We start from the raw sequence: 23956 nt of genomic DNA, 5'->3' as shown, positions 1-23956 counted from the left end.
TACAGATTTGAACAATTCCTTCATGCTATTTCACACCTTTACCATGTAACTCAGCCGTAATTTACTCTTACCCTGTTCCCGATCCTGCAAAGATTCTCCCGTCATTCCTACTGAACTCGAGCACAGCGGAAATGTGATCGATAACTCATTTTGTGCGGTAAATTGAGTTTTCTCGGAAAAGAAAAGATTCGATTTTCGTCAATGTTACAGAAATATCCAAACAATGAATTTATGTTAGTTTCGCCCGAGAAAGCTAACATGGTCAACGTTTGTGTTCAAAAAATCATTATCAGTTTACTAAAAGGATGACCCGGCACAATTTGACTGACGGCAGGAACTGAAATCTCTGGCGATGTATCAGTTCACGATTCGTTAGATTAAACGTATGAGGAAGTGCGTTGCATCCTTGATTTATCAAATCAATGTGACGTGTAGAATGTGTCCTTTGAGTCGCAGTAAATTTGGGGCATTGGGTTATTCGGACGGACGGACTAGTCTAAAATTACAGAACTGAATGAAAAGAAAGCAAAATTAGTATGCGATAAGACGTAAATCGATCACCGTTTTTATTTGACATTAGTCTAATTTCCGTGGTTTGTTAAGAAGAATAGAATGTAAATATTTTCAGTTTATTTCATTCCTCCTCCCTTTTGAAACTTAAATTTCACCTTATCCGATATGGAATTACACTGTTTTCGATACAGGAATCTGATTCCGGCAAAATGCTGATTTTAATTTATTGATCAATCTCATTTAAGTTCCTCTTGATGTCACAGTACAGACTACAACTGGCCTTATTAAGCTTATAAAGTGGGACTTTCCGTTGTCATTCATGATTTCAATTAAAGATATTGAAAAATATCCTTACTGTATACGCATGGCTACTTGCACAACTTTCTAAAACATCGGCCAGGTAGTTTGTTTCTAATGAGTGGCACTGAATAATTCAAGAGGGACTTTAGATTTAATATTGCCTGCATATGCATTCACTCTTTTTTGGCTTCTGGTGTTTTTCAAAATCGAGGCGAAGTACCTATTTTCCTGCAAGGGTTGTTCCAGACAAACGTATTTCAACCTAATCAGAGTTATGGGAACAAGCCTTCAATTCGATTCGCTTATACAAATTTGAAAAGGGCCTGAAAGTGATCAAAACCATTTGGTCGAAAGTGAATGAAACCTGGACAGACCTGCACTGATCATAGGCATCATTAAGACGTCATGTGACGAGACAAGCGATCAAATCGCCGGCAGTTCGCAAAATGTGAATTCACTCAGACGATGCGAAGTTGCCCAGAGTAGTACAGATAATGGTTTATTTGTGGAGGATTGACGCGAGGCGTATCTACGTACCCACTTGATGTTTAGAGATGCGAAGAACACGAATTTAATGGTCGACTTCAATCAGTGTCGCTGCTTTACTCCTTTCCACAGTGTGACAATGTCTTCGGAACACATTCACCTAATCACACGGAATAGATTTGTGTGTGCGCGTTAACAATAAACCCATCATATTTTTCATTACTCATTCAACGGACAGAACTGGTACGGTCTGTCTATCTCATTAGTTAGTTCCCCATTAGCTAAAAGATATTAATTTTGCCATTCTGTTGACCGTTGTTAGGGTAACCGGGTTAGCTCATTCCGTAATTGAATGACACGAGCGTAAGGGCAACCTTTCGCCGTCAAGAATTTTTGACATCGCCCGTATAACGTAGATCATTTTTCTCCGTCGTTTTACTCCACGGCGTTTATTCAGAATCACTCACCAGCCGTGCTTCCCTGATCGCAAATTAATGAACTGTAAGTTGCAGCTTGTAGTTTAAAACATCAAACACAATTTAACAAATCAAAGAAATGCATTTCACCGTTGTTTCCCGAGCTCATCGCCGCCGACAACGTTGCGTCAGTTTTATGCCGCCTCACATCCCGTCTGTGTGGGAGGGTCTCACGTTGATGCAATGGAGGTGTAGGCTGGAGATAACACATGATTAATATCCTGATGTCACGGAAGCTTTCCCCATGTACAGGTTCGATGGGTCGAGCCAGGTCCGGCCATTAAACATCGCGACGTAACGTCGCCTTGGAGCGCCCGTCAATCAAACATAACAGTGTAGACACTGAAGAACACGGTAAATGTAATCAGACTATTTGGAGCATAGAAGGCTGCGCAAATAAATAAGTGCGAACAAACATCTTCATTGTTGTACCTTCATCACAAGATGTCTTTGACGCGCTGAGTAGATTACAAGCCATGATAAAATTTGGTGTAGAACAGTAAAACAGAGGAATATAACATCTTTTCAGTGTTCCGAGTATATTACACACTTCCCCTCGTTTTTCTCTGGATAATTCTAATGCGTAAGGAAAATGAATTATACAAAGACGATTGTGTTATTCACTGAATGAAGGTTATTTTCACAAATGGAGGTTGTTGAATGTACACCTTACTTACACTATGAACGCATAAGAGCACTCGCGCGGCGATCGGGGATTATGCGTGCATCACGCTAAAAGCTATACTAACGGACGCGAGTGCCGTCACGACTTCCAATTTACACCCATGCAAAGAGAGGTAAAAGCGGGGTTTGTTCTGGCCAAGAGAATTAATCTTCCTCGAATGACACTCTCTATTTCGAGCAAATTACTGAAATTAGCAAAGTTATTCAATATTTGTGTTTCAATTTTGTTTCAGATTCGTGATCTGCCATATCTTCATCATTTTGTTCATGAAAAGATTCCACATCACCGTAGAAAACGAAGTGTAGACTACATCAGTGCACTAGAATCTGATCCATCGGTAAGTCTACTTGTTTCTATGTGTGTTCATCCCTGAGGCGAAATCTGACGAGTTTGTCACCGACTACGACATTCAAAGAAATCAAGGAGAAAACTGATATCCAATAAACACACTCTCTCTCTCTCTCTCTCTCTCTCTCTCTCTCTCTCTCTCTCTCTCTCTCTCTCTCTCTCTCTCTCTCTCTCTCTCTCTCTCTCTCTCTCTCTCTCTCTCTGACCCCTGACCCCACACAATAAGTGGGATCCAGAGTGATCGGCTAAGACGATAGAGCCTTGTGACCTCAAGGTCTGTCACTGCATGATGCAATAGTCGCAATGCAGTATCTACTGAATGTAAGGTTTACAAAGGAGAAAAGCCTAAAGATGCATTATCAAAGGAAACATGTATTTTATTTATTTATTTATTTATTTATTTATTTATTTATTTATTTATTTATTTATTTATTTATCTATTATTGTCTGAGTCACAGTTTTCATATTTAGTTTCTATATTTCTGATAACACGACAGTGGTAAGGTCACAAGTACGCCCACCGAGGAAAATATAACGTTGAAGCGATATTTATTTAAAATATTTCTGAACTTTATATAAAAGACTAAAATGGCGTGCACTCGCGCACGTAATAACCGCTTATGTCGTTCAGATAACTTTCATTCTGTGATTCTTATGATCACATATTTGAATTAAGATTGACGTCATAATTTTATATGATTAAACAGCGTTTAATGACAACCATCTCTTAAATTTGTTCTTAATAATAGTCTGACGGCTCTTCTAACTTCAAATACAAATGGAACGCCGCAATAATGCTAATTGATATTGTATTGACGGGTATGAGCCGCATGTCATCCTGAATTTCCGTTGACTATGAATGAACCTGAGACAATATCAGTTTAAACGGTAATCGCTCACGAAGGCTATCCTCCGCTGAGTTATCACCGTCTTGTTACAAATCCTGCATGGATTTAAAAGACAGAGACACAAAGAATATAGTATTTTATAAGCATGTCACACCGATTGGTTATTTTGATCATGTTACATTGGATTTACTGAGTGTAACCATGTGCCTGTCAGATAAAGCATGTGTTTCTGCCGTAAGTAACTAAGCAAATTTTTTGGGCGATCAGAAGAGCATGATCAACATGGTCCCTATAGAGCCAAAATCCGCAAAATGTATCCAAAATGTTCACGGTGAGATTTAAATTATGACAGAGTCCGGAAACAATTATGGTCTTGATTTTATAAATTTCTTCTTGGTTTCATCATTACCCTCGACCATTTTGAATGTACATCCAGGTATATTCTCGAGACACACATTTATTAATCGGAAGAAGGACAGAACTATTTTACACGAATCTTGGATAATCGAGAGACTGCATTGGCACAGTTTACAAAGCCAATAAATATGTGACTTTAATGTTTAAAATATCTGTTTAGCAAACTGTCAGTTGGCTGTCTGGCCACAATGCATTATTATTATTCATTGAAATAACGTCGGATTAATTGCTCCTCAAGGAAATGTCTACACCTGTTTTTACTCTTTTAAATTTCTTCCCCTCGCGTCTGCCTTATCTGAGATGGTAAGGTAATTTCATTGAGCAAGCCTTTGTATGCTTTTAAATGTCACCATAATCTTCGTCATCTTTAACATCATCGTCATTACCATCATCATCATCAGCAGCAGCAGCAACAACAACAACAGCAATATCATCATCATCATTATCATCATCATCACTACAACTTTCACCATTAATAGCGGCATTCACAATTACTCTTGCTTTGGTACACTAGGTCACTGTCAAAGTTTCGTCATATAATATCATGTCCTATGAAAGAAAGTAATAAGCTCTGAAATTATTTGAACCTCAAAATTCTTTTATGTTATCAGAGGAACAAACTCGATCGCTGTTTGCTTGTTTTATGTTCCTGTTGGCGCTTTGCATGTAACCTTTGGGATCAGGTTGTTGAAAGCGTTTGCTCTTAAGTTACAGCCCAAAGTACACCTAAACATATAGCGTTGCACCGGGTCATCGGATCGATAGATGCATGGTATGCAGTGATAATTCAAAACGCTCTCTTCCCGTTCATCACCTTGAGGCTGTGTGACGCAACCTATGCTGCAACTATTGTATCCAACATTCGTCAGTTCTTTGATCAGTTTGTTCAAACAACATCAAGGGGGCCTATTTTAAAACCGAGATAATACAGATGGTTGGAGTCTGTTGATTATAACGCATGTCAACGCGTAACGCTGTAAAGACTGCCGGTCATTTTTGGAGCTTAGAAGGATTTTAAACTTGTGAAATGGTTCGGGATTTCATTTTCAAGCAGATATGTATAAATATCATATCCATTTGAAAAGTTTAAGAGGCGTCACCCTTCTATGTTTTCACTTATCCTTCTCCATTTTTTTGTTATCACTAAAAAGTAAAGGGTTATACACCATATTATTTGTGTTTCCCGTTATCATTTGTGATTTGTGGCCATGTTTCCGGCGTTGTGTGCAGATGTGCAGAGCTGTGCTACAATCCGTTGCGTCAGATAACCAAACAATTACCATGGAATACCTTGGAACTAAAAACTCATATCATACCAAAAATACCTTTTACAAATAACTACCAAACCGCGATAAATAGTACATGTCGATGCCTTTCTCATTTTAAACCTATACAACTTCTTGCCAAATTCATTAATTCCATCATACTGCTCTTGTCTTTCACAAAATTTTCTGTTTATCAAATTACCATTTGATATTCGAAAGGACCTAAGCACTCATTAAGTATCAATTACAGAGCAGTATGGTTGATTATCCATGTAATGATTGCAACTTGACAGAGCGATGGCTGGCGAGAATAACTGCAACTCCATCGATGTTCTCAGTCTTTTACGTGACGAAAAGACCAACATAGTCGCTTACAACACGCCTTTCTGAGTTGATATATATATCACAAAGGCGTTGTAGCGCAATAAATAGCATGGACGGTATAACTTGTTCGAATTTCTCCCAAATATGTAATTTTTTCCACATTTATACATTTTTGACCCTATCAAGTTGATACATTTAGCATTCAGCTTGTTAACAAGGTTTTCAGATGTCTTCTTTGCATTGTAAATGCTGGCACGGAAAGTTTAATCCTGAGGTAATTCATTCTGATGATATTACTGTATGATAACAGGCCATGTAAGTGGTGAGGAATATCCCCATGGCCTAAAAGGCAGCCATATAAAAGCAACAAAAGAAAATGTTAACAGTTGCAGCTAATGTCCCTTTTACAGTAATGCTGCAATTCAGAGGTCCGTTTTCTAGTTACTGATAGAGCATTTTTAAGACGTTTCTCGGAAAGCAAATCAAGGCATGTTGAATAATACACTCAGCCTTCATTTGAATGTTGTTTTGAAAAGAATCAATAAGATTAGTATAAGTTAGGCAGTCAGGCTGAATTGACACATCAACGCACACAGACTTTCAGAGAATTATTCATGCTGGGATTGATATCGAATAGTGCCAAGCAGATAGACAAATACGCTCCTGAAATACTTAATGCTTCGGTCATGAAAGTTTCATCGAGGTTTTAACTCAGAGTTTGTAGATTGATCCAATACAGTGATAATGCAGCAGTGAGAATAGGCAAAATTGTCTCTTGTACGGTTTTTTTATCGTTGAGTTTTCCTGACGCACCTGTTGGCAGCATTTACATTTAATAGCAGTTCGTGAATTGTCAACTTGGCGTAAAGGGAGCCATATTTGAGTCTCAGGCTACGGACCCCTTAATCAAAAGTAAAAACCCTCACAACATCAAACGTTTTTCATTAGGCTACTTCACTATCAAATCTCTTATTCAGTTGCTACCAAGCTGGGCACGCGAAGATTTGTAAAACCTTTCAGTGTATCGTTCATAAATATGCCCGGCAAGCTTCAAAAGCAGACTGTGTCTTCTATTGCCCGTATCAGGTGTACTACCTGTTGGGTAGAAGATATTAAGGAAATCTGTGATTAACCAGTTGCAACGTCTGATCACGGATAAGCTAACAACAAACACTCTTGGGGATTTTTTCGGTTTCAACTTAAAGGCACTGTATTTTCTGTCGAGAGCCCTCTGCTTTTCAAGATGAATTCAATTTCTCTGAATATTATTTATATTTATTGTGCAGTGGCCGATCAAAAGAACTGTGAACTGTGGCTTATCAATGACGAATGATAATTTATCTAAATTACTCAAATGACCTGGATATTTAATATGGCACTGCCGGCGCCAGTATCTATCGTATTTGCGCTGATCTTCAGCAACTGACAATGTCAACCTAAAAATTGATGGAACTTGGAAGGAATCTAGACAGGAAATGATTCAAAAGGGTTCATCATTTTCCATAGTTACTCTTGGGCTGTCATTGGTGTCCGGCAGTTCAATACTGAACATAGGCCTATATGAAGTTTTCAAAATAAATAGAAAACAAATTAAATGAAAGAATGAATTATATGGATTCTTCTAAAATTCAATCAATGTTTTTGCGAAAGGAGTGCCCATGCATAGATGAATGATCTTTATGTTTACAAAAATTAGCATAATTTTCCCCTATCAACGATTCTGTGATAGGACTGGAAATGGAACAAATACCTTTAATCTAATGAAGAGAGTTATACAATCATGCATTTTGAAAACTTAGAAAAATAAACATCGGCCACTGAAATCACGTGACTTTTTGTAAGCGTTAAAGTTTTAATCATACAAATACACACTAAAATAATTTTCAACATGCTGAAAGTAGGCTGTTTCAGTCACTATAGTAACAACATAGGCAGTCCTCCGGCGAAATACAATCGGGGTTACTATGACAACCAAGCGTTTCGATTACCGGGTTCTGTCTTGTCTGCGCGCGCAGATGAATAATACATTCGACTGCTTCATTTCAGTGCTTCGATGTCACTAACGTTCGTTTTTGCCTTACTCGTCTCATCTCAGTTCCCATGAGCCGCTAAATATTTAAACAAGCACATTAAGCCGGATTTTCAGCAGCTCGATTAAATGAAAATCTGAAGACACCAAATATGCCTAATGCGTTTATACGTCTATCTCCCTGGGCAACAGCTCATGCTGATAATGATTGACCTTTGCACCTTTGCACTGACCTTTGACTCGTGCTAGTACTTTTGTCAGTACCTTCATTTCACCGTGCATGCGCAGTAAAGGAAATTTGGGGTTCTACAACTCTTGCCCAATGAGTGTATAAGACTGCATATAAATTGTTACATAGCATATCTCAACAAAATTTCAATTACCTCCTGTTGTTCTAGGTAATGACGTCATTGATACCAGGGGTTCTACAACTTTTGCCCAATGAGTGCATAAGGCTGCATATAAATTGTTATATAGCATATCTCAACAAAATTTCAATTACCTCCTGTTGTTCTAGGCAATGACGTCATTGATATCAGTTTGCCAAGGTTGTTTTGCCTCGGCCATTGAACGAAAAGATTGACTGTGACAGTACGTAGGTGGTTGACGTGTTGAACGACATCTAGTTTAATATAGAGAACATTGTGGTCAATTAAACAGTCTGTCTGTTATAAAACATTACAAAGTCATCGTTGAAATCAGGCTAACATCATATTTTCAATTGGAAAGTCACGAGATCTCCACGTTCCCTACATTCTCATGTCCTTCCATCCAGTCGTATTGTACTTGTCAGCGGGCTATCTGAGCCGTGTTACCTGGAACGTAAAGAACACAGAGAAAGGAAAGCGTGATCATTGAAAGCTGTTTAAACACAATTTGAACTGAATTGATTCTATGTGCGTACTACGACAGTCTCACTTGGACTGGAATGCAGATAAAATACAATGACATAACAAAGTCTGAAACATAGGCCTCCTCAGTACAGCATTTCTCCTCATAGGATAGAAAGAAAAGTTTTGCTATATTACAGTGATTTCGAGTACAATTAATATCACATTACCATAGAATCAGATCATATGAATAAATTCAATTTCCGAACGACGCAACGTGTGGGTGAAGTTTGAGTAATATTTTATACTGCGGACCTTGGGTCCCGTGCCATTATTCACTCGTATCAATGATAAATTATATGTAAACCACCCTGGTTAGCTACGACAACAGATCTGATCAATAAAAAATGCAAAATCAATTTCAGATATCCTGTGTCGCTTGACAGTCAAGACGTCACTTCAGACGAACCAATAAGATGTGGATTAGGTCGTGTTTTTGAGTGGGCAATTAAAGTGCTGGTTCGGCTTGTATCAATCTATATCTGCGATGTTAGCTATTGCAAATTTATACAAATCGACCCACTTTCCTGCAAGCTCTGGCATCGCAGAGTCGGATGAATATTCAAGTATTGTTTAAGTATTTTGCTTTTTTTGTGATCTGCCATACAGAACGACATATGCATCTGAAATAAAATTATAAATTCGCCTGTGAATTGATTCGGAAATTGACTATCTATAATCTCCCGCTAAAAGGACGGCTTGAGAACCTACGCACTTCCTGTCTCTAACTTTGCACTGTGAAGGCATATATTTGAAGAATGTACGATTTCCTTCAAACCTTGAAATCAGTTTTATTTGCAAATATATGTATTGAGCGATGACCTTCAAAGCTGACCAACCTCAATGCTGTGATTTACGTTGAAAGACAGCAATCAGCTGGTGAACATTACGACAATATCTACAGTTTCTAACCGCAATCTTGTACTTGTTCAACTTGTTGCATGACACGTTTAACACTTTAGAAATAAAAAAAAATCGATTTAGCAGTTTAAGTGAAGTACATTTTCAGAAATACATGTTACGAAAATAGTCAGCAACAAGTTGCTGATTTTTTACACTGTTCAAGTAAATTTGAATATTATTTCAAAAGGTAATTAATGGACATATATAAATAGGAGTATTTTGAAAAAAGTAATCCGATATCTAAGAGTAAAAAGTAACCCGAGATGCATTTTTTTAATTCCCATACGCTTCCGTTTCAGATTACTTAGTTAGAATGACATTTGGTAATACCTATATCATGTAGGTAGACCTGAGTCTCGCTTCTATCTCCATACGTATATATATTTCAGGTAAAATTTCCAAATTTAGGATAATTAATACCCCAAAGAACACTTTCTACCGACAAAATGCATGGATGAAGTAAAACCGGAAAACCAGCGCCTACTTGGATTCATACCTAAACGTTCAGTAATATACGCGCACACTCACGTGACTGCCTACGCACAGACTAAACCACAACTATACGCAACTGCGCATAAGATCAGTCGTTGTTTTAAGTGCGTGTGCTCGTTTCTAGTTCAGCGTCCCCACCCTAGGCCTTGTTAACCTTTGTCCATCTAGCGATTTCAAGGTTTCTTGACGTAAAAGTGGCTACCCTTGCCACATTTGCACCGTGTCAATTTGCGGTGTGTTTCTTATTTCCTTTTGAAAAGGTCAGATATATTAACATAATATACCGGAAATTGCCGTATACCGCACAAGTCCATTAGTACGTTTGCAGATTCAAATTACGAAAGCTCAACTTCCAGTTTCATTTCGGTAATTTGCATGAAACGTTAGAGCGTGATTTATTTTTGGAATTCGGTATAACTCCAAGCCAAATCATAGAAAATGATAGTATATTATTTACTTATGAAAAAATATATAAATTATTTTCGGGAGGATTCGGTTGTCAGATTTTCAGAAGATAAGGTAAATTAGAGTTTTATACTCATGGAAGAATTTGGACTTATGCGTATCTTACGTACAACGGAATTGAAACGACATCAAAGATTGACAAAATGACGGCCTTCAGTACACGTCACAGATTCGACGCATCTGCTTTAGTTGTCTGTGTTAGAATTCATTAAGTACTACGGTTCTTCGATCTTGTTTGTCATTAGATTCAAACAAACTCCAATGTTCGCTGTGACGATTCGACACCGCGTCGCCGAGTTGACGTCGAGATTGTCCCTAACAACCACACCATTTAATACGATCGTAAAATTCGGTAAAATCAGAGCGTTTTCTACGGCATAGTTTAACCTTTGCTTTTTAATAAAATGCGGAAAGGTAGAAATGATTGCGACATCTAAAATCAAGGTTGTACGTGTAACGTGAAAAATGTAATTCTTTTACAGGATAACGGGAACACCCTTTGTATGCTTTAAGAAACCTATTATCACACATACCTCGTTTTTCATCTCCAAAAAACATGGAAACCTCTTTAAAGTACCCATACATACCTTTACTTTCTGTTGGTCAACTATCATCCCGTCCATTTATCGATTCCTCCATCCATCTCTATCTAACGGTATCTGTCTATCTCTCTGTCAATCTATCTCTCTGTAAAGCTATCTCTCCCTATCTCTATCTATCTATCTATCTATCTATCTATCTATCTATCTATCTATCTATCTATCTATCTATCTATCTATTAATAGTATTTGTCTATCTATCCATTTATCTACCTACCTTTCTCCCTTCCCCCCTCTCTCTCTATCTTTTTGTCTACGTATCTGCCTGTCTGTCTATCTATTTATCCACCTATCCCTCTCCTTGTTCACTGCCATTCACTATTTACCAATGTACGCGTTCTTGCATGTGTGCCCTAGCAAAATCCGCGCACACGTCGTTCTTAAGTGGACCGTCGTACTAATTGCCCGATGGCGTAAAATAAATATGACGCCGTGTGACCTAAATCTACTTTCTTCGGAATCCCAACGACTGCCGAAAGCTCTCACAGGCAAAAAATTCACAGTATCTAATAGATTTGGTATGGATTACAACCATCAATGCCTTCATAGTTCCAGGTTATTCTCCCTTCTCTTCTAAGAAACTGCTCACATCTGCACCCTGTCCACTTCTTTTAATAGACTGTCATTCTCTCTCACTGCATAAAAACTTCGTTGCCATGAATACTCCATGCGTTCCACCCTAGAATCGTCGGTAAAAACGCAAGTTTGTTCGCTTTGAAGTAATCATTGTGGCTTTACAGCTTGAATTCAATCAATTTATGTAGGCTCCAAATCTGACTAGGTTTCATAAATATCAATGTAGTTTTAGGTGGCGTCTGTCTTTGAAATATCAAGAAGGCAAATGCCATCAGTGCGATGTGTTTTGTCCTTTTCGATCAGAAATCAATTTATCATGTGATCGTTTCAATGTCTTCTCAAAACCCATGATATTGTGTAATATTTTCACGCGAGAAACTCTTCATCACCAGAGAGTCGACACACCCACTATTATAGGAATATACTGATATCAGCGATCTAGCGATACCGTGGATCGCACGACACAGACATTATTTCACCCAACTGAACTCCAGTAAGCCGATTACAAAACAATCTACAATCGCCCACGAAGAACTGTGGGGATTATCCTACCAAATGTGGATAGTCGAGGCAGGCTGCCAGCCCACTCTTTGCAGCTTAATTTCAAATAAAAGTGAATACCAACTGAGCTAATCGAAGGGCTCGGTTTTACTATTTGATATAATTCACGGAGATGCAACGACCGAATGAATGAGGCACTTGCGTGAAAACTAGCATTGAGTGTGTCACCATCTTGAAGGATTTATGGCGATCTCTGTAATAGTGCAGAGTAGTTAAACGCTGGATAACTGGCTTCTGAATAATTAGACTCTCGTTAACCGCGACATTGCTGCTACAAATTAACCGCCACCGTGACACTTCCAAGGTAATTGAAAATGTAAATTGATAATAATCAGATGAAGTATTGAGGTCAAGATAAATATCTAGGATACCACGAAATAAATATATGTCAAGTTCCGTCATAAGCAAATTGAGTAAATATTTCAATTAAATTAAGGTTCTACATGGAAAGTTATACTAACAAGATTTCAATACGTACTTTTGCCTTTTTCCGCGGTCTGATTTTTTTCATTTCGAACGTTTCCATTCTTTGTTTCATGAAACTACGTCTTTAGTCAAATTCAAGTACATCCTGCACTGAGTGGGATGCGATGTCGGGCATGTGACATCATGTACTACCGTATGACGTCACCACAACGTTGTCGCGGTAGATTTTTTTACATCGGAAAGATGTCAACGACCACGCACGCGATTAAATATAATCTCACCTTGTTGTCTTCGCTGTTTGCTGCCGATTTTTAGAAATTACAACTCAAAGAAAGAGCAAACGTGTAAACACGATTGTCTCTCGTAAACAAACTGTCCACAGAGTAGCCCATTGTAATTTTTAGTTAGTTTTTTTCGGGTTTTTCCTGCTAGGTCAACTTGAATATGAATCCAAGATTACTAGAATGAAATCGTAAAACAAAGCAACTTTTGTAACGAAATATACTTATGAGAGGGAAAAGTGTTCTTTGATGGCGATGGCAATGAAGGTACCTGCCTTAATAAAATATTACAGTTACTGTGGTTTGAATTTCCATAATTATTCAACAGTTATATTGATATGCACCCTGGTATAATCACTTGCAGCTGAAATTGTCATATAATAAAATTGTCATCACATAATTGATTATTAAAAAAGCGAGCGTGATAGACATGTCATCCAAATGTAGACTCTGGAACAATAGTTTCATGTCTGTCGTGTGACGATGGCGGCGCTGCAGTGTACTTATTTTTACTAACAGAGACTGAGCGCAATGTTATCCATATCTGTAACAATGGCCAGACGAGTGTTTCATCAACGAAGGGAAATGTGTTGGTTTGGATATATCCCGGCATGATTGCATCAGCGACGGTGCAGGAAAGTGAACAGAAGTTGATTTATGAAATTACAGGCAATTATTTCGATATTTATCCGTCTGTTGTTGGTTTTGTAGTTGCAAATATTATGTTCCCGTATGTACCTCAGGTATAAAATGACACGAAATATCCCTGTCGAAAGTTGTTATAAGTGATAAAACGAGTATCGGAGTTCTTCATATTCAAAAATTTAAAATTTCTGTTTGGTCCATTTGCTCTTTTAGTCTGAAACGTAATATCCCAATAGTTTAGTAGACTGCAATTCATCAACACGCCCTCTGTTGAAGCAAGCGGAAGTACGATAACATCGCTTTCTTGTCAACACAGTGTTTTGAGATTCTTCTTAATTTTCCTTTCTGTACCTGCAGGTCGAAAGAGTTGTCCAACAGGAGGGTTTCAAACGCACCAAGCGGGGTTTCAAAGATTTAAAAAGATCCTATGTTCCGTCAAAACCAGATGACGCCCCTAAAGAAAAGAGCGACAGTCCTTATCTAAAATACAATGATGAACTCTTTGAAAAACAGTGGTATTTGGTAAGTACCTTATGAAGAAAACATCTTAAACTCTACTTCTTAAGTTTGTGGCTGAAATCCAGGGGTTAACGACTTCCATACGGACTAAAATCGATAATAACTTTCTGTGATCGCGCTAATCGGAAATCTTTTTTTCTCGTCTTGTGCAAGAAAAACGAAATAGAGCTGTTAAATTTTGTACAAGCTAAATTCTCGGCTTGTTATCAGAGTTTGCAATTCATTTGGCCATGGTTTAATCGGCATGCATGTCTGTCTCCCTGGATGCCCTTATCAGTGAATGATATACGCAGGTTGATCAATTTATTTCAAGGTAGAACGCGCTTAGGGGGAGTGTTGTTGTTGTAAGGCAAATGCCACCGGTATATTATGCGCTCATCTTTTGTAGGTCTTCCAACAGAAACAGACAATACTGAAGAAATGTATTACTGAAAGGAATATCAAGGCCAAAAATTTCAGCCAACTAAGCCTAAATCTGATTCAGTTAATATCAAATATTAGTGCTGACAAACCACGTGTTTCCTTTATGGTTAAGAGGAAATATTTGGGGGGCTTCCTGGCTTTTCGAGTATGTTTGAATCTAGCCAAGCAGTGGTACAAACTCGAGTTAGGTGATTACAAACGCTAAACGTACCACGAACCGAACAAAACTGCTTCTTCAAAGTCATCAATTTATTCTATTCAAGTATCGACTCAAGCAAATTTATTCTATCGATTCACAGAAAAATACAGGCCAGGCGGAAGGTAAAGCCGGCTTAGATCTCAACGTTCTAGAAGCATGGAGACAAGGTGTGACGGGTAAAGGCGTTGTCATAGCAATCATGGATGATGGTAAGAATATGAATTATAGACCTCGATGTTTGAAAATTTAAAGTTTAATTCTTTCCTTTAGTTTCGTTGACGTGTTTTTTCTTCTGACGTTCTAACAGCATCGTTTTCGAACTCAACACGCCTTTACAGGCATATGCAGTATTTACTGTCTCGTGGGCAGGAAGGTACCTTCCTTAGCAAGTCGTGATATCAAATTATTTCCATAAGAACGGTCATATATCGCCTCTTCACTTAACTGGAGGTAGACGAAATTTGAACACATGTGTCTGACAGTTTCCTCAGTCTGCAAGATGATATCTGCCGTCGTTTTCTGGAGGCGAACCCCAGTTCTGTCACGTCTCAGAAAACTGCATGACTCGTACAGTTTTATCTGCTGTTTCATGCAACAGCCGAATGGCGAATTGGCTGGTACAAAGTCATTAATTTGCAAGATTAATCAGACGGTTTGTGCTACTGATGTAAAATAAAAATGAAGCTAACCTTTCGGCTTGACTTCCTACTCCATTTAATGAGTCAGAAATGAAAGTGCTAATACATGTAAAATTCGGCTTAGGTAGACAGACTTTCTTGATGTTTAATATTTTAAAGCGCTATTTCACAAGCCAGACGAGCAGACAACCTGGCATTCTGTTCCTTTCACTTAATTCACCTTGTGTCTAGCAAGACTCGTCCTTCAGGCGAAGCTGTCAAGCCGTGAGGGCGCCACTAGATCGATTTACAGCCATCGTGCAATGCGTTTATTTAGACTGTCTCGTTTTTAATATTATAATGCACATAATTGAAAGAATTGTGTTGAATTTATGGTTTTAGACGATTTCTTTATTAATTGGACCAGTTAATTGTAACTACAGTCAACGAACAGGAGATATATGGTTAAAGTACAAGCTAATTTAGTTTATAATAGCTCACCACTAACTGTTAACACGGGGCAAAGAGAAATGCCGCAGATTTATTTTTAGACATACGTATATACTTTGTAACATACCACAAAATTATTTCTTTGGTTGAAGTCTAGGTTGTAAGAAAATGATTTGTGGTTTCTTCGATTTTATTAATATCGCCTTTTATCAAAGCGCCCAGGAAAGGATGTTCGTCTTTAAACTAAGGCAGATTCGTTAATGGTTTCCTTTCTCACTGAAAAACCTAGCATGTAGCAACTGCTTGTCGGTATACAGACTCTGAGCTTGTAGCAAGGACTTGCGCTTGGGAGACTCGGAATACAAAATCATCTGATGTTCAAAGGGCAGTTTTAAATTTTGTGTCGGAAGACTGTGCATCCGCTAAAATAGCTGTAGAGCGAAGGGTGTAAGTTAGATGGAGCTTAAACACCTACTTCCATACACCATAGTCCTGTCAAACTTCACATCCAAACGACATCAGCCAACGTTGACCACAAAGCCAAAATATTTTGATCAGCCTGAACTCTTCTTATACAATTCAGAAACGCCATGTGAAGTAAAGCTTCTGGACCAGATGTTCTGAGAACATTGAGCATGTACATGGCATGTCGACAATTAATGCAGGCCTTGGAGTTTGATGGATTCAAGTCTAACAGTCATTTCACCTTTCACCAACAGGCATTGATTATATGCATCCTGATATAGCACCAAACTATCATGCCGAAGCTAGCTATGACTTTAGCAGTGACGATCGTTACCCGTATCCTAGATACACAGTTGACTGGTTCAACAGGTAAGGATGTGAACATCGTCAAACAACTGTCGTTGAATCTGTGATTAGTAAGATTGTGCCCCGTGATACCATACAGGACAGGAATGTGTGATGGTGTAATTGTAAAAACAAGGTTGTAATAATCAATATCGATATCGTTAGAACTGTGATTTTTATTCACAAACAAATTTTAAAAATCATTCGAGATGGTGTGATTAAGTCGCGACGATCAATTCTTATGTGTTTGCTGTATCTCTTTAAAGTTTTACATTTTCGGTGATTCTTGCAAATGTTATACCTTTCAAAATAAACCTGACTGACTGACTGACTGATTGACTGTCTGACTGATTACATATCGTACCTTTTCGCATCGCAAGAAAAAGTGTTTTTATGACTTGCTCGAATCACGACAGTGAAATTAGGTCAGCCTAGTGGCCAACACAATATCCTAAAATACCGATGCAAATTCACACACAAATGCTGAATACAATTAACCGTATCAAACAAACACCATTGTGAACAGGAACCGCCCTTCTACCCAAAACAGCAGTAGCCATGAAACCACCCTGTGCCTATACCATGACCACATAACACCCGCCCGGGAACACTCGCCGAGAATAATTCAGTGCATTTCACGATATAAAGCGAAAGTTCACCCGATTGCGAATGCAATATCACCATTAATGACATGTGCATTTACAAAAGCGTTTTGTTACATTTTTGTGATAAAACATTATTTTTTTAGCTGCCAAGTGATTTATTTTCCAAGCCTGGAAGTAAAGTGCCAAATAGATATGGAAAAAACTTTGGTGTTCATTTTGTCTTCCATGCAGTCATGGTACTCGGTGTGCGGGGGAAGTGTCAGCCGTGGCGAATAATTCAGTCTGTGTCGTTGGCGTAGCATACGATTCAAAGGTTGCAGGTGGGCATGTACATTACCGTATTTCCTCCTCTTTCAAAATGCCATCATCAGCCAGCTGTGTCTCAATCCTCAATCACCGTAGTTTCTCTTGTCGTCATCATCATCGTCACAATTATCATCATCATCATCATCGTCGTCGTCGTCGTCGTCGTCATGAATAGGATATAGATATTGTTCATAAGGACTGAATAGTTCCGGAGGCACAAAAGCAAGAAATTTAACGTCAAACGCACAAAAGAACTGTAACATCTTTACTGTATTCTCCCAGAAAAGACCCTCTATAAATGAGTTACTGAGGCAATAAGATATCATTTTAATATTTTCACTAACTATGCTGTGGTAAACAAAACGTCATTATCACTAAACGTCAGATTTGACTGCACTAGTGCGTCAATCTCGGGCGATGATGGGAAACCACTCGCCACTTATCGAAACGTGACGAGTGTGTCTGACGTTGCGTTCAGGAAATGTTCTCGAGGTAGTAGTACACAGTGACCTTGTTGACATAAACAACAATCTCATAAATGTATCATTATGTTTTCGTTCAGGTATACGCATGCTCGACCAACCGTTCATGACAGATCTCATCGAATCGTCATCCATGGGTCACCTGCCCCAGGTAATCGACATATACAGCGCCAGCTGGGGACCACAGGATGACGGCAAGACCGTGGACGGACCACGTGAGCAAACTCTGAAAGCCATCGCTGATGGCGTCAATGAGGTAAACCAAAATCGTCGTTTGATTTTAAGTTGTGGAAATAAATCACGAATTTTTACACCATACAATTTATAAAGAAAACTACGGTAATATATTTGATGATATTTTCAAGGATATAAAAAAGGTTCCTTGTATCATTCATGCGAAATCGTGAAATTATGACAGTTAAAATCATTACAATTTATTAATACATGCATCGTATCATAAGGCTTCACGGCTAGAGATACCCTCGCAACACAAATCATTTTGTTGTGATATTGATAATAAATCTTCGTATAAGTCAAGGTACCACATCAAAGTTTAGCCCTATATCATAGGCCCTCTATCGTAAACGTAATCACAAAATATTGATATATGCAGCGAAAATCCTTCACAAGCAGAAACATGTCGCTTTCAGATAAAATAACCTTTCCATGGTGTCTTCCTTCTAAAAACTCGCCCATTGACTTTGATAACGGCACATTCCAGTAACTTCGCTGAGACGAACTATTCTCCTGAAATATTTACAGACTTGAAAAATATTCATGGTGCTGCCTGAGAGATGTACTCTGTTTTATCCTCGTGAATGTGTTCTGCCAGAATTCTACAGCAAACAGAAATGGTGACTTTCACGCACAAAATAACATTCGTTGTGCCATATGCACAAAAATATTGAATTGCTTTGTGTGTTTCCTTTAAATCTCGCTTTTACAAGGCTAATATTTCATAAATCATGTCGCACTGAGCTATCAAAATCGATTGACTCACATTTGAGATCGACTGTTCAGTGGCAGTGCGAGAGTCGTCCTTCATAGACACAAAATCAATTTGCGGAGACGCGTAAACATGATGTCCAACGATGCTTATCATGAATTTTTGATCATGTGCAGGGTCGTGGCGGACTGGGAAGTATTTACGTGTGGGCATCAGGTGATGGCGGGGCTGCTGATGATTGCAACTGTGACGGTTACGCTTCAAGTATGTGGACCATCTCAATCAACAGTGCTATCAATGATGGCCGTACTGCCCTCTACGACGAGTCGTGCTCATCTACCTTGGCGTCCACCTTCAGTAACGGTAGAAACAGACACCCCGAGGCTGGTGTGGTGAGTTGAGTGTATCGTTTTCTGCATGAGTCTACTGTACACATGCATAGACGAATGCATGGATGCAAGTGCGTCAATCCATAATGATGCGTACGCACGAATAGATGATTAGGATTCATATAACATGTATTAACTGTGCCAGTGTGTGTGCGCATGCGTGCGTGCTTTGATGTGTGGTATTTGGTCCTGTTAATTGCCCCATGAAATTCAAGATATTTGTGAACAGATGGGCAGATTGACAGGTTTATTTCATGCACTCACTTGCAAACGCCGTTTGAAATATTTCTCAAATAAAGGTCAATTTCGTTGTATTGTACAGTGAGTATCGGTGTCACCGAAAAATTCACATGTATGTCCTGCAATTACAATTTTCAGGCAACCACGGATCTGTACGGCAAGTGTACCTTGCAACATTCTGGTACCTCAGCTGCCGCACCAGAAGCTGCAGGAGTGTTCGCCCTGGCCCTGGAAGCTAAGTAAGTAAATTGCACTGAGAGTTAATTTGAACTTTAATTGACTTCCAGCTACTTTTGTGATGTTGTCGGTACATTTTGTTCGGTACACTATTGAAATTGTTGAAGTAGTTGAGAACGACCTTTGCAAGGCGATTTAACACTATACACGTAAAAGTAAATTACGTTGGCTCTCTTGAACTTTGTCAATGCATAAATTAACCTCTGACTTTAATGTTTCATTTTCTCTCCAAAGTCGTAACTTAACGTGGCGAGACATGCAACATCTGACAGTTTTGACGTCGAAACGCAACCAGCTGTACGATGAAGTTCATCAATGGCGCTCCAACGGCGTCGGTCTTGAATTCAACCACCTGTTCGGCTTTGGTGTCCTGGATGCCGGAGCCATGGTGAAAGAGGCTAAGAAGTGGGTCACTGTTCCCGAAAGATTTCACTGCACTGGGGCCAGTTACAAAGACACGGCGTAAGTTACCTACTGACAGTTCAAATATCCGTATCAACACACATATATCCTAGTGTTTTTACATATTTTAGCTTCTACTGATCCTTCAATTCATAGATACATATATTAACTACTTGCTATCTGCCCCTTGGCTCCTTATTGTCTATATCTGATGATACCCTTTTAGCTGACAAATTTATTCATCGATAAATTGTGTTTATTGAGTAAACAATAACCTTATATTTCTTCAGGTACAGAGTAATAATATATCTATATTATTACTTTGTAGTGTTTGTTGTTGAAGTACTTTATGTAGTTTGTAACGCTCTGCTTTTGGCATCGAGCACTGTAATTTCCCATTAGGAGTTTGGTGTGTGTATGTATATATATATATATATATATATATATATATATATATATATATATATATATATATATATATATATATATATATATATATATATATATATATATTATATATAAATATATATATATATATATATATTATATATATATATATATATATATATATATATATATACGAAAATGGTTTGCTTGTCAATGCAGGCAAAGTATAGTGCTCAATGCATTTCTGCAGGGCGGTAATACTGAGAATCTAGGAACTTGTAGTTGTCACTCTACAGGCTGTTTCATGCGCTAAGCAATCATCAGGAGTGAAGGTTTGGCGGCAATAGAACTGTTTATATTGTGTTGCAGGTGGGCATGCATATTCAAATAAGCGGTTGTGGCCAATGGCAAGTCAGTTATTACAGAGGAGGAATTTGCTGCGGTGTCTGCATTTTGAGAGGAATTCAGCACGTTTGTTGAGGGTTGATTTGCTATCTGAATAAATTATATGGAGTTTTTCTGTTATGCAAAGGTTGCAGCGTTTGGTTTTATTAACCTTCACTCCTGATGATTGCTTAGCGCATGAAACAGCCTGTAGAGTGACAACTACAAGTTCCTAGATTCTCAGTATATATATGTATATATATATATATATATATATATATATATATATATATATATATATATATATATATATATATATTTATATATGTGTGTGTGTGTATGTGTGTATGTGTGTATGTGTATATATATATATATATTTTTTTTTTTTTTTTTTTTTTTTTTATTGTGTTCATTAACTTCTTTGCTGTTATTTATTTTCATCGTCCTGCCCTGAGCACGTTTGTTTTGAAGATTGTCTTATGCTTGATTGCTTCGTCTTGCAGGAAAATACCTTCCAATGCAAACGGCGATCGTTTACGCCTTACACTTAGCACAGATGCTTGCAAAGGGCAAGAAAACTATATACGTCATCTTGAACACGTTCAGGGTGTGATAAGCTTGAGGAGCACCCGTCGCGGTGACGTCAACATTAACATGACGTCACCTATGGGAACTACCAGCATCCTCCTGAGCAGCCGACCGAATGATGACGACAGCCAGGAAGGTTTCGACCAATGGCCTTTCATGACCACCCACAACTGGGGCGAAGACCCGAACGGAGAATGGACACTTGAGGTGGAAATGAGCGGGTCTCCAGTCCACGACGGCGAGCTCTACGAGTGGACTCTGGTTCTCCACGGCACCCAGGAGGCACCAGAGTGGCTTGAACGCTACGCTCAAGAATTGGCAGACAACAATGGAAATGAAATTTTGTCCGAGGACGAGGATGAAGATGATGATGATGATGATGATGCTGATGATGATGTACCCGAAATAGGAAATAAGATTGAAGACAACGTTGGCCAAGATGAAACAACGGAACTCGAAGACTTTGAAGACATCCATAACGAAGACGGCGAAAACGATATTGACGATGACGATAGCGAGGAAGTTGACGACGTCGACGACCGACGACGACGAAGCAAATTCGATTGCAAGCGTGTTGATGGAATACTACCCTGAATCTCTCTATGAGCAACTTCCAGAAGCTGAAAACAACTATGAAGATATGACAAGCGAACGTTACCTAGCCCAGTCTCTGTACGAGGCACTTCAAGAACAAACCGGCGATAACGAGGACATGAATGAAGTTCTGGACGAGATACTTGGAGAATTAATCAAACAGCAGCTCTCCAATCAAGACATGGAGAAAACAATTGGAGATGCTCTCCAAATGGCGATGGACGCCAACGACCGCAAACCTGGAAAACGCGGATACTGGAAATAAGATTACGATGACTATGGAATCAGAAGTACCTTGTAATTACGTAATTCCCTCTCCAAACCCTAAATTAGAATTATTATCAACTCAAAAAAACGTTTCTTTGAAGGAAACTTGATTGTTTTTATTGATTGATCATCTTAGGCCCAATTTTTCGACAACGTAGCAGTAAAACGCCCTCTAGAGATGGGGCCACATGGAAACATGTCTTTTGCCTCTTTTTATTAAAAATGTCAATGCGAAAAGTAAGTTTTCCATCGGATATGTCACCATGTCCGGTTTGTCTGAAATATATTGGAGTAAAGTATGACAAATGTAACAAACAAAATTTTGAAATTTAACCCAATCCTTTACAGGATGGAGGTGGATGAAAATGTCTATAGAAGTACAAGAAGACTACTTAATTTGTATGTACATTGCTTTTTGTGTGTATATTGTGTAATTTTATTGTAAAATGATTTTCAGAGATAGACTGTCGCGAAATGAAGAAATTTTATTTTTGAGACCGTATAAGAGACGATTTTATCGACTTTCTTTCTGTGAGTGATAGAGTTACAACCACGCAAAGCTTGGTAAAGTATACATAGCCATTAAATTGATACAAGATAGTTTTCTGGTGTAAAATTTTAGAAGACATAAATTCAATTAAGGTCACACTGATGCAATGGCAGCTCGCTGTAGCGTTAATCATATGTACTTAGCATTGTGTAAACCTTTGATGGTGTCATATGTTAGCTTGCCAAATTTTACCGATCCTGAGTTCGGTTACGAGGTCAATATTGTAGTGACGTGCAACTTTTACGTACGTAGGCCTGAGAGTTAAGGGAAGGCTGTTGTTTTCTTCTTGTTTCTGTCGAAGGCCGATGAATTTGTTCAGAATTAAACATATCTCAGCTCATTTACATGCAGTGATTTCAGTTTAATTAAAAGTGGTGTCCCTAGCTGCCTCTGGAAGCACGCCCTCTTCGCTGATATCAGCAGTTAGTATACCTTAGCAAAGCAGAGACGTTGAACTACCGCTACCTAAGATTCGATCTGTAATTTGCAGACCCTGTCATTTCCTTTGTCAAATAAATTGTGAATATTGTGTCTAAAGAACGAAGATTGCAGTTTTATTTTGTATCAAAGAAAGGGAGTATCCGTGTTGGAAAATTGCACAGAGATTCTGATCATTTCAAACAACATATGAGATGCGGTATGCAGCAAAATTTCCAGGAAAATAGTATGACATGTACACGATCAGGTAAAGTGATTTATAAAGTATCCCGAATTCTTAAATAGATGGCATATTAACATATACGATGTTTAAATACATTTGACGGGCTCAACAAATTCGATGCCAACGTATTTCCTCGAGGCACTATAATGACGACCTACTTTGAAACTAAGTGACGCGGGACACTGTTGTACGTTAAATTGCCCCAAAATTAAATGTTTGGCGGTTTGGCCGGCGAATTCGGTTTTCTTTGTTTCTTTTTTGTTTTTCATTATTTTTCAAGTCCATAAAATCCCCTCATCAATTAGAAGCTTTTAGTGACGTCTGTTGAGAGTAAGCCGGTGTGTGAAAGCTGACAGGTGAAAAAATGTGTA

The 23956-nt window shown here is 38.5% G+C and overlaps 1 protein-coding gene across 1 annotated transcript in view; it reads left to right on the top strand.

Moving 5' to 3' along the window:
• The window catches only part of LOC139149034 (neuroendocrine convertase 2-like), a 28538-nt gene extending 6000 nt beyond the window's left edge, over window positions 1-22538 (top strand). The window contains 11 exon segments of the mRNA XM_070720531.1: window positions 2693-2797; window positions 13887-14051; window positions 14771-14879; window positions 16457-16571; window positions 17384-17472; window positions 18021-18196; window positions 19063-19278; window positions 19654-19754; window positions 19987-20214; window positions 21429-22053; window positions 22055-22538. Coding sequence (XP_070576632.1) covers window positions 2693-2797; window positions 13887-14051; window positions 14771-14879; window positions 16457-16571; window positions 17384-17472; window positions 18021-18196; window positions 19063-19278; window positions 19654-19754; window positions 19987-20214; window positions 21429-22053; window positions 22055-22372 — 2247 coding nt within the window. The 3' untranslated portion in view covers window positions 22373-22538.
• Window positions 22539-23956: the final 1418 nt, after the last annotated feature.

This window comes from Ptychodera flava, chromosome 14, assembly GCF_041260155.1.
Source record: "Ptychodera flava strain L36383 chromosome 14, AS_Pfla_20210202, whole genome shotgun sequence".
Lineage (NCBI taxonomy): Eukaryota > Metazoa > Hemichordata > Enteropneusta > Ptychoderidae > Ptychodera > Ptychodera flava.
This window is presented reverse-complemented; position numbering and strand designations above follow the sequence as displayed.